Source organism: Asterias amurensis, chromosome 11 (genome assembly GCF_032118995.1).
Source record: "Asterias amurensis chromosome 11, ASM3211899v1".
Taxonomy (NCBI): domain Eukaryota; kingdom Metazoa; phylum Echinodermata; class Asteroidea; order Forcipulatida; family Asteriidae; genus Asterias; species Asterias amurensis.
The window spans coordinates 15215039-15230626 of record NC_092658.1 but is presented as its reverse complement, the minus strand read 5'-3'; the positions used below and the strand labels follow the sequence as shown (position 1 = coordinate 15230626).

General features: G+C 37.7%; 1 protein-coding gene across 1 annotated transcript; it reads left to right on the top strand.

Moving 5' to 3' along the window:
• Positions 1-8085: 8085 nt before the first annotated feature.
• LOC139944323 (mitochondrial uncoupling protein 4-like) lies at positions 8086-14325 on the top strand. Its single transcript, XM_071941316.1, has 9 exons — positions 8086-8526; positions 9271-9399; positions 9897-9959; positions 10788-10872; positions 11742-11864; positions 12674-12786; positions 13125-13209; positions 13761-13956; positions 14185-14325. The coding sequence occupies exons 1-9, from the start codon at positions 8337-8339 to the stop codon at positions 14254-14256; spliced, it is 1056 nt and encodes a 351-aa protein (XP_071797417.1). The 5' UTR covers positions 8086-8336; the 3' UTR covers positions 14257-14325.
• The last annotated feature ends 1263 nt before the right edge of the window (positions 14326-15588 follow it).

The following is a 15588-nucleotide window of genomic DNA, read 5'->3' as shown; positions in this document are numbered from 1 at the left end:
GTTGGAATAGTACCAGTTGACGTGTGGTAGCGCCCTCTGTTGACATTATGACATGCAGTGCGTTCCATCATCACGCATACATACAGCATGGGCGTCAATCGGGGGAGGGGGGGGGGACAAGTCCCCACCCACAACTCTTGAAGGGTGGGGAATACAATATCAAATGTTTTCCCATGTTTTTAAGCAACCTGTAGCATGAAGCTCAAGCATTGTACTGTGTGAAACCAAACCCTTTGTCCCACCATCAGCTTCAATCCTGGGGGAAATTCGGATATGACACCACTTTTTGATCAAATGCCCCCCCCCCACAAAATTGGCCCAAGATTGCACCACAGAGCACCTAGAATGCAAAATTTTCCCGGGCCCTTAAACGGGCCTGGACCCCACGCCGTAAAGTCTTTATAACCGAATGCTCCATCAGACAGATTTGCACCCTCCTCTTAAAAGAGCGGGAGGAAGGTCTGTCCCCTCACATTAAATGTTTACAGAAAATAAAAACAAGCTTAGAAACGTACAAACATTGCAATCAAGCAATTATTTTAATTTTGTTTTAATGAAAACTCAAGTTTTTTCCAAAATCCAAAGGGGCCAAAATTTTACTGCTCAAATTTTGAAGGCTACATTCGCCAAACAATAGGCCTCTCAAAGGCCACTCAAAATTGGCCTAAGATTGCACCACAGCACAGAGCATCGAGAATGCAAATTTTCATACGCCGTTGTGAAAGGCTTCACATTCGCATGCTCAAGTTTTACAAATTTGCCCTAAAAAATTGTGTCAGATCAACACCATGAAGATGCTGTTAACCCAAAAGGTTCTACTGCTGCTCACATTTTAAAAACTCTTTGTTTTGTTTCATTCATTTTGCCTCTTATTGGCCTAATATTGCGCCTGAGGGCTTTTAAAATGGGATGAAACGCCTCAGAGCATTGTTATGTAGAAATAATATGGATACGAAGCTATAATTGAGTTGTTTTTGGTAATTTTTTGTTGCATCATACGTTGAAGACTCTGGACACTATTGGTAATTATTTTCAAAGACCAGTCTTCTCACTTAGTATATCTCAACATATGCGTAAAATAACAAACCTGTGAAAATCTGAGCTCAATTTGGTCGTCGAAGTTGTGAGATTACATGAAAGAAAAAACACCCTTGTCACACGAAGTTGTGTGCTTTTAGATGGTTGATTTTGAGACCTTAAAAATCTAAATCTGAGGTCTCGAAATCAAATTCGTGGAAAATTACTTCTTTCTCGAAAACTACGTCACTTCAGTAGGAGCCGTTTCTCACAATGTTTTATACTACCAACCTCTCCCCATTACTCGTCACCAAGTAAGGTTTTACGCTAATAATTATTTTGAGTAATTACCAATAGTGTCCACTGCCTTTAAAGGAACACGTTGCCTTGGATCGGTCGATTTGGTCTTTGAAAAGCGTTTGTAACCGTTTTCTATAAAATGCGAATGGTAGAAAGATGTTGTAAAAGTAGAATACAATGATCCACACAAACATGCCTCGAAATTGCGTGGTTTTCCTTTTACCTCGTCGACTAACACGTCGGCCATTTATGGGGGTCAAAATTTTGACTCCCATAAATGGCCGACCATGTTTGTAACACCCAAACTCAGGGTACTTGTTTTCTATCGATTGAAGGCGCTGTTCACATCGAGCAGTTGCTACGAGGGCTGAAAGTCAGAGTCTTAGTTTCACGATTTTCCCAAGTAACTAGCCCATTGTTCTTCGCCTAAAGTTTTTGGGACTTCCGCCGAGGTTTATTAAACGGTTTGTGCATTGATTTTCTTGCCACTAAAATTATAAAGCTGATTGATTGATTGTGTTATATTTATGTACTGATTTTAAGCCTAAAATAGTTGTATTTTGTCATTGCGTTTAATTTGGTCGCACATGTAATTGGGGATTGTTATTCATACACGCATAATTGTCGTTGGTTGATATAACACAGGTTAACGCATAATATTCTATGATTCAGTCAGTTGCTAATTGTGTTTATGTGGTAATTATAGCCCAGGGTTTATAGGTCAAAGTTTGTATAGATTCCCTTCAGGCACATGGGTCAATGTAAACATCGCTTTATTCAGTCCTTTATTTGCATAATTATTGGGGTAATTCTGGTTTGGTCCAATTAATTGGTACAATCACTGAGTATTTCTTGTGACATATATTTTTGTTTCTATTTTCATTGTAGTTAATCTGTGCTAATCACAATGCCTAATGAGAAGAAGAAGAGATATTAAAGAAACCAATCACAGAAGCACAGCATTTTCGTCTTTGGCTGATTCAATGTTAGTTCGCACAGTAGAAGGAAAACCACGCAATTTCGAGGCAAACTTCTGTGGATCATTGTATTCTACTTTTAAAACATCTTTCCAACCATATGCATTTTATAAAAAACGGTTACAAACGCTTTTGTTTTGACCAACTCATCCGATCCAAGGCAACGTGTTCCTTTAAGGGAAGTTCCAACATCTATTACAGTGGAAAAGTGACAGGAATACAAATTACAAAAATTAGTACATATTATTAATTGATTGACGTTTTTACTGATTGATTTGTTAATTTATTATTGATTGATTTATACAGTTGTTTATGAGGATTTCTGAATTACCGTTATTGTTAAATTCATATTCTTCATCCTGTTGTAAGTAATTATTATTCATATACCCCAGACAGTTAGTCTACTCCTTTTGGTGGAGAGCGCGTCACGTGGGTGTGCATAAACCTTTTGTTGAAGAACTCGTCGCTACCCTTTTATTCCCTTATTTATCATAATATAAAAATAGTTTTTACACTATTGGTAAGTACTCAAAATAATTATTAGCATTAAACCTCACTTGGTAATGGGGAGAGGTTGGCAGTATAAAACATTGTGATAAACGGCTCCCTCTGAAGTGGAGTAGTTTTGAGATAGAAGTAATTTTCCACGAATTTGATTTCGAGTCCTCAAGTTTAGAACTTGAGGTCTCGAAATCAACCATCTAAACGCACACAACTTCGTGTGACTAGGTTGTTTTCTTCTTTCATTATTATCTCGCAACTTTGATGACCGATTGAGCTCAAATTTTCACAGGTTATAGTTATTTTATGCATAAATGTTGAGATTGACAATTACCACTGCCTTTAACGAGAGATATATAACAGAACAGACGTATGAAGCTAAACCACGAACTACAACCATGCACGTTCTATGGTAACTGCCGCTGGTTCCCTGTTTCTCATTGGGTTTATGAACAATGTATGTGCTGTTGGAACCAGTGCTTGCTTAGTATCTTGTCCGTGTCGTTTCCTCTTCATCAGTCAAGATGAGAATCATGAATATTTGTTACCTATACTAATTTATTCCGACGACCCGTGGCGTTTTCTCTTCAAGGCGGCTGCGGACGTAAAGAGCAGGGGGGGGGGGAGACGATTGCTAAAAACATCACCAAGATAATGGATTGGCATCAGTTTAGTTTCACTCAGTCAGCAAATTATCGAGGTATGTTATTATTATAAAATTATGGTAAGTTTCCAACTCAAATTAACTACACAACCGTACGCAACTCAATGGGAAACTACACAACCATACACATGTCAATGGGAAACTACACAACCATACACAAGTCAATGGGAAACAACACAACCATACACAAGTCAATGGGAAACTACACAACCATACACAAGTCAATGGGAAACTACACAACCATACACAAGTCAATGGGAAACTACACAACCATACACAAGTCAATGGGAAACTACACAACCATACACAATTTTAAGTCAATGGGAAACTACACAACCATACACAAGTCAATGGGAAACTACACAACCATACACAAGTCAATGGGAAACTACACAACCATACACAAGTCAATGGGAAACTACACAACCATACACAAGTCAATGGGAAACTACACAACCATACACAAGTCAATGGGAAACTATACAACCATACACAATGCAATGGGAAACTACACAACCATACACAAGTCAATGGGAAACTACACAACCATACACAAGTCAATGGGAAACTACACAACCATACACATAGCAATGGGAAACTACACAAATCAATTAAAAACCTGAATACATACATCCATAAAAAAGTAGGTTTGTATCATAAAATAGCTTAAAAAGAGAATTACAACTATAATCTTTGAGGCAAGTTTACAGACAATGTAAGCCGAAGGAAAGCTTTGGCATACCAACAATAATTTTCTAACAGTTGTTTTTGTCTTTATTCAAAATAAAACACATGAGAAATGAATGTGTAGTTTTCTGACATGTACTTGTGTGTTACCCTGCCTTGAAACAAAACAAATATTTGCCACAGCCACTCATCTCATAATTTCTACATGATTTTAGTAATTTCAACTAAGTATGTATTTCCTTTTTGTATTCTTTCATTGGCCTGTTCCATTGGATACAAACAGATGGGTGTTCAAGATAGAAGGCCAAGTTGCAGAGCAGATGATTTCATCCTTCCAACGCATCAAAGTTCAGCTTTCATTAATGGCTCAAGACAATTTTGTGTGGTATTATCGTTTCTATTTGTGGAAAAAGGGAACAGTTAAAGAAGCTTGGTTGTTTTTAAAGCAGTTTCTGTAGTATCATTTACATGAACCTTCATATATTAAACTAATGTGCAATTTCTTCTAGATTATACAAGTTGGACATGGACAATGTTGTACTGCTATGTATTGTTGTAAAAACGAATTGTACAAATGCATACATTTTCTTCTCATGTTTAGATTAAAGTTCCATACTTTTATGAGGTATGTATGTACTTTGAATTGTTGAAATAACCTTTGGTGGAAAAAATGCGTCTAGGGAGATTGGTACCACTTTCACTTTTTTAAACTTCTTTTAACAAATAAAACAACTCGTCATCAAAGATATGTCAGCAATATAGGATGGTTTTATAATCCTCGTTATAATCAAATTTCAACATTACAGAAATAATAGTTAAAATGGCTGCAACCACAACTTTGAAGAGGGATTGTTTCTTTGTACCATTTTAACCTTTTGTACAACGTATTTCCAATTGCAAATTAACAATGTTTTTTATAAACAACAATGGAATAATACGGTATTTGCCTATCATTAAAGAAATAAAGATTGTGCGAATAGACGCACCAAATGCAATAATAGCTTCCTCTGATTTATTTTTAACATTGTGTGTGAATCTTCATTTCATTCACATTCTAGAGTTAAGTTTTTGAGGCAAAAGTTATTGTCAACGGTTGAGGAAGGGAGACAGTTTGTTACATCAAAGTTTTTAATGAAATTTTTCGATGCAAATTGTCAACCAATGGATCTCCATGTTCAGTGTACTTTTGTTTGTTTTATACAGCACTCATTAAGTTGACTGATATTTGGAAGGGCAAAGGAACTCCGCATAAATGTAAGATGGAGACAGGAAATATTGTATTTTCCTTCATCCATGGTTGTGATAAAAATCTTGATCAAAATTATTGAAGAACATGTTGCTGCGTTTATGTGCATGTATATGTTTGTGTTTATTATTAGATTTTGGTTCCTTTTTCATTGGAAAATGCAACTTCTGTTATGACAAACAAGAGATGAAAGCCTAAAACCATTCGAACCGTAAAAGGCCTGTAACTTTAACGCTTTTCTGCATTTGAAGACAACTTGATATTCAAAGATTCAAAATATTTATTGTCATGGTAACAGCATAAAATTTGTTTTCCCTGTGTTGGGCCTATAAGGAGAATCTAATACAAGTAGAGGCATAAAAACAATAGACAACAAGAATATATTTATAAAATTAAAGTAATAGAAAGGGGGATAATACAGATCATAAAATACACAATAATCAACAAATTTTAAAAATGCACCACGTTATCTCGACCAACTATTGTTACAAAGGTTAATATTGCGCTAGGTAGAAAACGAGTTCTTAAAACTGTTGGTCTTGAGACATAGTTGTCGGACCCTGCCTCAGTGGTTCTGAAAAGATTGATGGTTAAAACTTATCAAACTGAGTCATAATGTAATCTTCCATGATTTCTTGCATGCTCTTATAGTGTCTGCTCCAATAATCCTGCTGGCCTTTTTGGGGATGCGCTGGAGTTTCTTTACAATTATACCAACAAATCCAACAGAAACTTAAGATAGATTGAAGATATTCAACATACACGATACATTCCTTACTGTCGAGATTATTATGGATCGGTAAGAATGTCAATGTCACGGTAAATAGTTGCGTGGTTTCAATGAAATTGCTTCACTGACAACTTTTCAAAAGTTTCCACTAGTCACAAACTTTCAAACCAATATTGATATAAACTCAATTTATTTATGGATTTAAGTTAGCCAGTAAAGTAAAGTTTAATTCATGCCGTGTCATTTTTAATTTGTATACAGTTACCTAAGACGACTCTTCTAACTGAAAAGCGCATCGAGTTGAAAATGCTTTAAAAACATTATCCAGTGTGGTGATTTAAAAGTTGAGTTGATTTATATTATTAAAAACAGGTAAGCCCTATCTATTTCCTTAAAGTCGCAATTGAGTTATTGCTTGACATGACAACACTTTGCTAGAGGTTAAACACTGTACAAACGGTTTTTAATTATCAGGAAAGAAAGAATCTTATAAATATTCAAGTAAAAGTCACAATAATGACTTACATTTCATTTGAACTATAGCCCCCCTAATACAACTATCATGACTTGTTATCTATCATAGCAGTTTTTCGTAAATGAGATATACCGGTTCGTAATAATTATTACGATTAATGCTTACTCGGTAGTGATGTTGGGCGCGATCGGTCAATCTGCGCGATCAACCGATCGCGCTGCGCTATTGAACAATCAAATTAAGATCAATTGGTTGCGCAGCAATCGGTCGATCGCGCAACAATCGGTCGATCGCGCAACAATCGGTCGATCGCGCAATGACATCTTTGCGCGATTGACCGATTGCGCTGCGAGTATTTTTTTCCCGTTATCAGCGGATCGCGCAGGAAAGGCTTTGCGCGATCTACTGATCGTGCAGGAATGGGTTTGCGCGATCGACCGATCGTGCAGGAATGGTTTCGCGCGTTCGACCGATCGTGCAGGTAAACTATTCCTTGGGGCGATTTCTCAAAGCAATAAAATTCATAGCAGGACAAATTTTCAGTATCACCATAGCTATCGACCGATCGCGCTGCGCTATTGAAATATCTATTGGTCGCGCAGCAATCGGTCGATCGCGCAGCAATCGGTCGATCGCGCAACAATCGGTCGATCGCGCAACAATCGGTCGATCAACCGATCAACCGATCAACCGGTCGTGCGGGAATGGCTCGGCGCGATCGGCCGATTGTGCAGGAATGATTTTGCGCGATCGGCCGATGGTGCAGGAATGGTTATGAGCGATCGGCCGATTGTGCAGGAATGGAATTGCGCGATCGGCCGATTGTGCAGGAATTGTTTGGCGCGATCGGCTGATGTTCAGGGGCCGAATACACAAAGATGTAACATTGATTGTAACTGCAAATCAATCGTAGTGTGACGTCACTATATAAATCACTATGGTGATACTGAAAATTTGTCCTGCTATGAATTTTATTGCTTTGAGAAATCGCCCCAAGGAATAGTTTACTTGCACGATCGGTCGAACGCGCGAAACCATTCCTGCACGATCGGTAGATCGCGCAAAACTTTTCCTGCACGATCGGTTGATTGCGCAAAACTTTTCCTGCACTATCGGTCGATCGCGCAAATCCATTCCTGCACGATCGGTAGATCGCGCAAAGCCTTTCCTGCGCGATCTGCTGATAACGGGAAAAAATACTCGTAGCGCAATCGGTCAATCGCGCAAAGATGTCATTGTGCGATCGACCGATTGTTGCGCGATCGACCGATTGTTGCGCGATCGACCGATTGCTGCGCGACCAATTGATCTTAATTTGATCGTTCAATAGCGCAGCGCGATCGGTTGATCGCGCAGATTGACCGATCGCGCCCAACATACTATCGCCCTCTATTGGTGATATAGGCACAGTCAGTGCGTAACCTTGACGCTTTAACTAGAACAAATAAGCGAGAAGGCTTCTTGGGCATCCGACTAGTGAAAACGTACACAAGAATCACGTTCGTATTTGGGGGTGTGCGCAAACGGTTGTACTTGTAAACAATAATTTCATCGAGTGAATTTCGATCAATCAAGGGTGAAGATACTTCCAGAAAAATATACGGTATGCTGAGTTAACATCAGGATAAGGACCTGTACGGCAAGAGTATTATTAACGCGTTGTATCACTGTCTAAGTTGAGGTTGGCATTCACATTAGGTCGGTGATCCCACTCGCCGAAGAAGAGGCACTCAGACACGATGTCGACCGGGGGTGGGGAACCCGTGGTGCCCGCTGCTGCCGGTGCCGCGGTCGCGGTCGGAAGCCCTGCTGGTCGGGGTGAAGACGCGGGTGTACCAGCACCAGCAGCAGGCAGGAGAATGTTTGATCCAAACTCCTTCGTCTTCAAGTACTTTTTGTCAGCGTGTGCAGCAACTGTGGCTGAAACGGGTAAAATTAAATTACCAGTAAATTACCAGTAACTTACTAAAAAAGTGCCGTTCACTTCAATTCAAGTTGTTAGTTCATAAAAATAATTTAATTTAAAAAAATTAAATAAATAAAGCAGATTGTTTACCCCGTGCCTTTTTATGGGCTTTCTGCAAGATATTGAGGATCCGATATTGATATGACTCTCGCAAATTAATTTCCACAGGCTTGTTATTTTAAGCATAAATTTTGAGATACACCAACTAAGAAGACTGGTCTATGACAGTTACCAAAAGGTGTCTAGTGCCTTTAATAGCTATACAAACTTACTTGGTTAGACTTGAGGTACAGCAGCAGCTTTAAATACTAGTATAAAGCATTTTGATTTATCATTTCATTTTGAAGTAAAATGTGGTTTTGAAACAATTTATCAGCAACGTATAAAATTACAAACCTGTGAAAATTTAGACTCAATTGGTCTTCAAAGTTGCAAGAGAACAATATGAAAGAAAAAACACCCTTGTGTGTGCTTTCAGATGCCTAATGAAGGCTTCAAGCTTGATGTCTTTTAATATGTGAGTGAGAAACTACCTCTAGTTCTCAAAAACTACATTACTTCAGAGGGAGCCTTTCCTACAATGTTTGATACTACCAACAGCTCCCCATTACTCGTTACCAAGTAAGTTTTTATGCTAACAATTATTTTGATTAATAACCAATAGTGTCCACTGCCTTTATATTCTTGATTGCCATCCTTGATTTCAGTGACCTACCCACTTGACCTGACCAAGACGAGACTTCAGCTTCAAGGAGAGCATGCATCAGCAAGGCATTATGGGGTAGCGGCAGAAGCCATTCCTTACAGGGGGATGGTCCGTACAGCTGTTGGCGTCGGTGAGCTTACAGCACTCAATTTCATAGAGCTACTTTTGAAAGCAGAACAAATAGATACGCACAAAATGCTTACCAGAAGAAGGTTACCAGCCAAAATGCTATGTCCCACGTGTTGTGACTGGTTTCCTGCTCATTTCGATTCGCTAAGCCTAAGAGTGCACTTCCAATTTTAAACAAAAACACTATTTGATTAGTGAAAGTTTATGAACAATTCCTTGTCAGTGCCCACATGGAATTTGGCCCTGCATGAACATTTGAATTTTTTATTATTTTCACAGACAATATGCATATTAGGCCTATATTACTATATTATTAATCAAACCACCAAATTTGATTTGAGCAATTGCATTCAATGTTAAAGCTGCATGTAATCATGGAGGATGTAATGTTCTTGTATACTTAATTTTATCAACTTTAACTGGTAAAAAAATCATCAAGTAAACTGCTTATAAATTATGTGAAGTTAAATTTAGTTTTCTCTTTGTTTATTTTTTCAGTTCAAGAAGAGGGTTTGTTGAAATTGTGGCAAGGTGTGACACCAGCAATCTACCGGCATATCGGTAAGGAAGCAATAAAAAGCCATAATTGCTGGTCCCCTCGCAATACTGGCTTTCTCAAAAGTCAAAAATGAAAAAATTGTGTCCCATTTATTGTTATGAATTGCTGGTCCCCTCACAATACTTGCTTTCTCAAAAGTCAAAAATGAAAAAATTGTGTCCCATTTATTGTTATGAAAATGCTGGTACCTGTGTTTCCAAATTGTTGACATGGTTTCAGTTTCAAACACAACTTTCTGTGGGTGTTTCTGCATTACTTTGCCTTCTTAAAATGTAAGGCCAAGTTTGCTGTTTAGATGTAGGTTTATCACTGGGTAGAAATGCTTACTGTTGAGGTTAAAGGAACTGAATACCCAACAAGCTATGACCAGGGCCCAATTTCATAAAGCATAGTAAGCACACAAAATTGCTTAGCATAACAAACTTTTGCTTAGCAAAAATAGGTTACCAGTCAGAACACCACACAGTTACCATTGCTTTGACTTGTACCCTGATCATATCTTGCTTAGCCAAGCAATTTGCTAAGAAGAGTTTTCTGCTTAACTGTTTTGTGAAATTGAGCCCTTAGCTGGCTTGTTAATGCATGGGGAGAACACAGGGTTGGTAGGGAGTAATGCAAAATTCATGAGGGATTTAATATTTATATAAGCAGGACTTGCAACTGTACATATGTGTTTTCTTCTCATTCTCATTCTGGCATTGTGAAAGTTTTTCTGGTCCATCATCAATTTAGAGCTATAAGCCCCAACAGTCTTGTGGATTTTGCCCACAAATTTCATGATGTACGATGAGTTTTCAGTAATATGATTTTTCTTGTGTTTTCTGCAACAGTTTATACAGGCTGTAGGATGGGAGCGTATGAGTACATCCGAGAAAATGTTCTTCATAGGCGCAGTGATGGTTCCTTTGCAGTGTGGTGAGTAAAAAAAAATTCGTTCTCCTCTGAATATTTTTTGTTGTTTTAGTTTTAGAGTTCTAGTTATTCACAAGGGAAACTGAATTACATTTAATTCAATGTATGGGTTAACTGCTCTGCCCTGACACACAATGATAGTTAACACAATAAAAAAAACACTTAAAACTGAAATGGTCCGTTTTAAAGCAGTATTTTGGGGGTACTTTTTCAGTGTAAGTTTTGAATGCTTAGTGATGTGTTGCTCAAAAAAACTATACAATACAGCCAGGTTCAACAGATGTTAAAACCTGGTTTAGTATTGATGAACGGGTAACAATGGCTTCATTGCTACACTGGATTAATCTTAATTGATTTGGATTGGTTTTATTGATCTGGTCATATAACCAGGCATGAAATTCTTCACACTTTAATCTGTATTCTAATTTGTTTAATTTCATCTCAGAAAAAAATCAGAAAAATTGTTACATGTATTATAGTCTGTCATAGTGTGAACCACGAACATATAGCTCAGCCATTCTACTCATTTAAAGTGTCATACATTACTTCCAAAACCAAAGGCAAACTACCAAAAGACACTTTTGTTGTTCATCCAGTTGCTGTTGAGAACTGGGAAGTTAAAACAATTTTCATTTTAAAACAACACAAAAACCATTATTTTAATTTTATTGATATTTCAACAAGTTTTAAGGTGTGCGATCAAAACTTGATAAAGGTAACAAACAATGCTTTCTCCTTGAAATTTGTGATTGAGAGTTTTCTTCCATTGAGCTTTGTACAAATCGGGCCAGGCTCTGTAGCTCTTTTGTAACAGGTGAGGTTACATTGTCTATACACTATCGTTATATTTTGTGTGTATTTTCTACATAAAGGAAGGCAGCCATTGCAGGGATGCTGGCCGGTATGATTGGTCAATTTATTGCCAGTCCAACGGACCTGGTCAAAGTTCAGATGCAGATGGAGGGTCGGAGGGTGTTAGAGGGCAAACCACCAAGGTCAGTCAAATAATGTACTTGTAACTCAACTAATACCCAGACTAGGGTTTGTTGTACAAAAATATTTCCAGAAAAATAAAGACAGAAAATCATTTGTAATATCACCATGCATTTGTTAATGTTTTGGGTCGTCAGCCTGGTGTTTTTCCTTTTCATTTTGTGAAAAGCATTTAAAATAAATTGAATGCTTCTAGCCTTGTGAATATTATATGGAATGGGCGCAATATAAATCAATAAATTATTATCATTATCTCCTTGACACTTTACAACTAAAATACTGTAATTTCATCAATGATGGTAATTATTTAAATTAATTATTAGCATAAAACCTTACTTGCTCACGAGTAACGGGAGCTGTTGATAGTATAAAACAAGTAGAAGTAATTTACCACGAATTTGATTTAGAGAACTCAGAATTAGATTTTGAGGTCACAAAATCAAGCATCTGAAAGCACTTAACTTTGTGTTACATGGGTATTTTTCTTTCATTATCTCACAACTTCGACGACCAACTGAGCTCAAATTTTCACAGGTTTGTTATTTTATGCATATGTTGAGATACACCAAATGAGAAGACTGGTCTTTGACAATTACCAAATGTGTCAAGTGTCTTTGAACATTTCAATAAAGAAGTGAAGAAACTGCTCTACACACAAGCTTCATGTGTCTAGTTTCTGAGCAATGGGTTCTCACAATTGTAATCATTGTATTGGCTCTGCACCTTGAGTGATGTATTTTATATTCAGGTTTGAATCCTACTGAACAAGTTTGAAACTGACATACTATTATCGGTTTGTGATTATTTACAGAGTCAAAAGTGCCTTACATACGTTTGCCAAAATTCTCAGGGAAGGTGGGATCCGAGGTTTGTGGAAGGGCTGGATACCCAATGTACAGAGAGCAGCATTGGTCAACATGGGAGGTACAGTATTATAGTTGTTACAGTTTTGAAGCATTCCCTGTCTGCCATGCTTGCCATTCTTTGAGTCAAAATGGACGTAAAAATTATACTCAGCGTTGTACATGTGTATTTTGCGTCACCTTCATGTACAATGAGCACTACACTGTAACACTCCATCAGTGACTCCCAAAATGGTCAACCAAGATTAATGATGAATTTGGTGTTGACATATTTGATGAACTCTTCTACCACTTACCATATCGGAGTTACCAATATAGTCTGGCCCATTAGTAGACCCCCTGACTTCAACCTGTCCTCATTAAACAGAGCCAAACTTTTGCTGTGTGTTTATCTTTCAGATCTAGCCACCTATGACACCTCCAAACATCTCATACTCAAGCACACAGAATTCAACGACAACTGGATAACGCATGGTTTAGCAAGGTATACATCGACATAAGTCGCAACTACAATTTTTTAACTACTCCGTTTATCGAACTGCTATACTACTACAAAAATAGACGTGACTACCTGTTTAGTTACCAATTGTGTCACTCACGACTATTCTCAGCAACATAATTTACAACCTTTCAGCAGTAACTTTACTATTGCAGCATTGGCAAACATTATGCCGCAATGCATCTTTGGAACTAAAAATCAGCCGCTATATTCCTATACCGCTATTCTTAGTACAAATTAATAAGCCAGTTAAATGATTCATTCCGTGATTGGAATTGATCCATGCGAACGTCTTGGGACCAAGACTAGGGGGTGGGGGGGGGTGTTTGGTAACTTCACTTGCCCATCTCCTTTTGCAAACCTTCGAGTGACGATACTGCTGTGGCTTCACTCTGCTGGAGCTCTTTCCAGCTTCTACTGGTGGCTGGCCTTTAAGTTCTTGTACGTGTAGTTGCAGCCAACTCAACTGGTTCGAGTTTTTGATGGTCTTGTTTATATCGTATTGTACTATTGTAATTTGTTTCTTACTTCCACAGTGGCTGCTCAGGTCTGGTTGCAGCCTCTCTCAGTACACCAGCAGATGTAATTAAAACACGGGTAATGAACCAGCCTACCGATGCTAGCGGCCGGGGACTGCTCTATAGGTCGTCTATGGACTGCTTACTGAAATGTGTCAGGAATGAAGGGTTCTGGACGTTGTATAAAGGCTTCTTCCCGATATGGGCTAGAATGGTACGTCAATCAAATCAAGTTCTGTTTGGTTTCTTTTGCCTTCAGATAACTAATAGAGTATTTGTGATCAATAAGTGTACAATGCGGATCACACATCACTAAAGATAATATCGTTATTAAATTAGACGGTTTGTTTGTACGCATTGCATTTGAATTTACTTCTTTTGTGTCGAATAAAAATAAAACAATTCTTGGTTTAAATCTTCAGTGCTTTGCTCTCTCTTTCAGGCTCCTTGGTCGTTGACATTCTGGGTATCTTATGAGGAGATCCGACACATGACAGGAGTGCATTCCTTCTGATTGCAGACTACTGGAGCATTCAACACAGAGGAACTGTTACTTCATCAAAGTCGATGGATCAACACAAACTATCTCTGCGCCTACTGGTATCAATTTAACCATTAGACGATCTTTCTAGTTGGTAAGATTCTGCTCTAGAATTGCAAAGGTCCTGGGTTCGAATCCCACCCGAGCTAGTATGCCTGTGATTTTTTTTTCACAGAACTCGGGTAAGTACAGAGTATACAGTGCTAATACACATCGGTGTATATGGGTAAAAATCAAAATTAATATTCTTTATCCCCGATGCAAATTTAACATCTATTATGATCTTTCCCCATACCATGACAAGGAATAGCTAACAATGCCCTATATACTTATTGAAGGGAAGGTTACACAAAGAGAACGCATTGTATTGGTTGAATCACTCCACGCAGAGTACACACACGCTCATTCAACCAATAGAATGTATTCTCTTTGCATCGTTATATTTATCGTTCTTGTTATCGCTGCAGTGGGACCGGGCCTTTAAAGCTTGTACTTTTGATAATCACTCATAAAATTGATGGCAATAAAAACTTACTTGGTTAAAAGTACAGCAGCTTTCGATAGTATAAAGAATTTTGACAATCAGTTCGTTTTTAAGTAAATGCAGTGATATGGGAGAACATAATAATAAGTTTTTATTGTCGGATACGTTTCTCAGATTGTGTATTCCAATTACGGGTTATTTGTCCTGCCTGGACAAAACTGCTGCGGATTTTCGGCGATATGTCATAAGTGCGACCATTGAAATAAAATTTTCACTGGTTAGTTTTTTGTTTGTGTCAAGCGGTTCAAAAGAAGGAATACCTACCCAGGAAAAGGGGACTATTTGTTTTACTGCATGGGTTGATCGTGGAGTAGTTGACAAGAAAGTATATTTCAATTTTATTTGCATACAGATTTTAAAGATTTTTCCAAAATTGGGGTTTTGTTTGTTATATTATAAATATAATGGAAAAGGGTATGAAAACGTTATTAGATTTCCACTGGTCTACATTAACATGGCCACTTGCATTGAGTAGCATTCCCACAAAGTTTATTTGTACAAAGATAATTTTACCAGAGCATTTTTTAATTTGACAGTCATATTAAATCAAAGCATAATGCAGTTTAAAATTAAGTTTTATTAGACAGATTATATTTTTAATGTATGAAGCTGATCCTTCCAAGCTTTTGTAGAAAGTAAGTTTCTATGATAAATGCAGTTGATGAAGTGTGTATCATTATATTATTTCCATACAGTAAGTTACATCTCAACGAGAAGCTATTGAGATGGTATTGGCAACTGGTAGTATCCCAATTCATCTA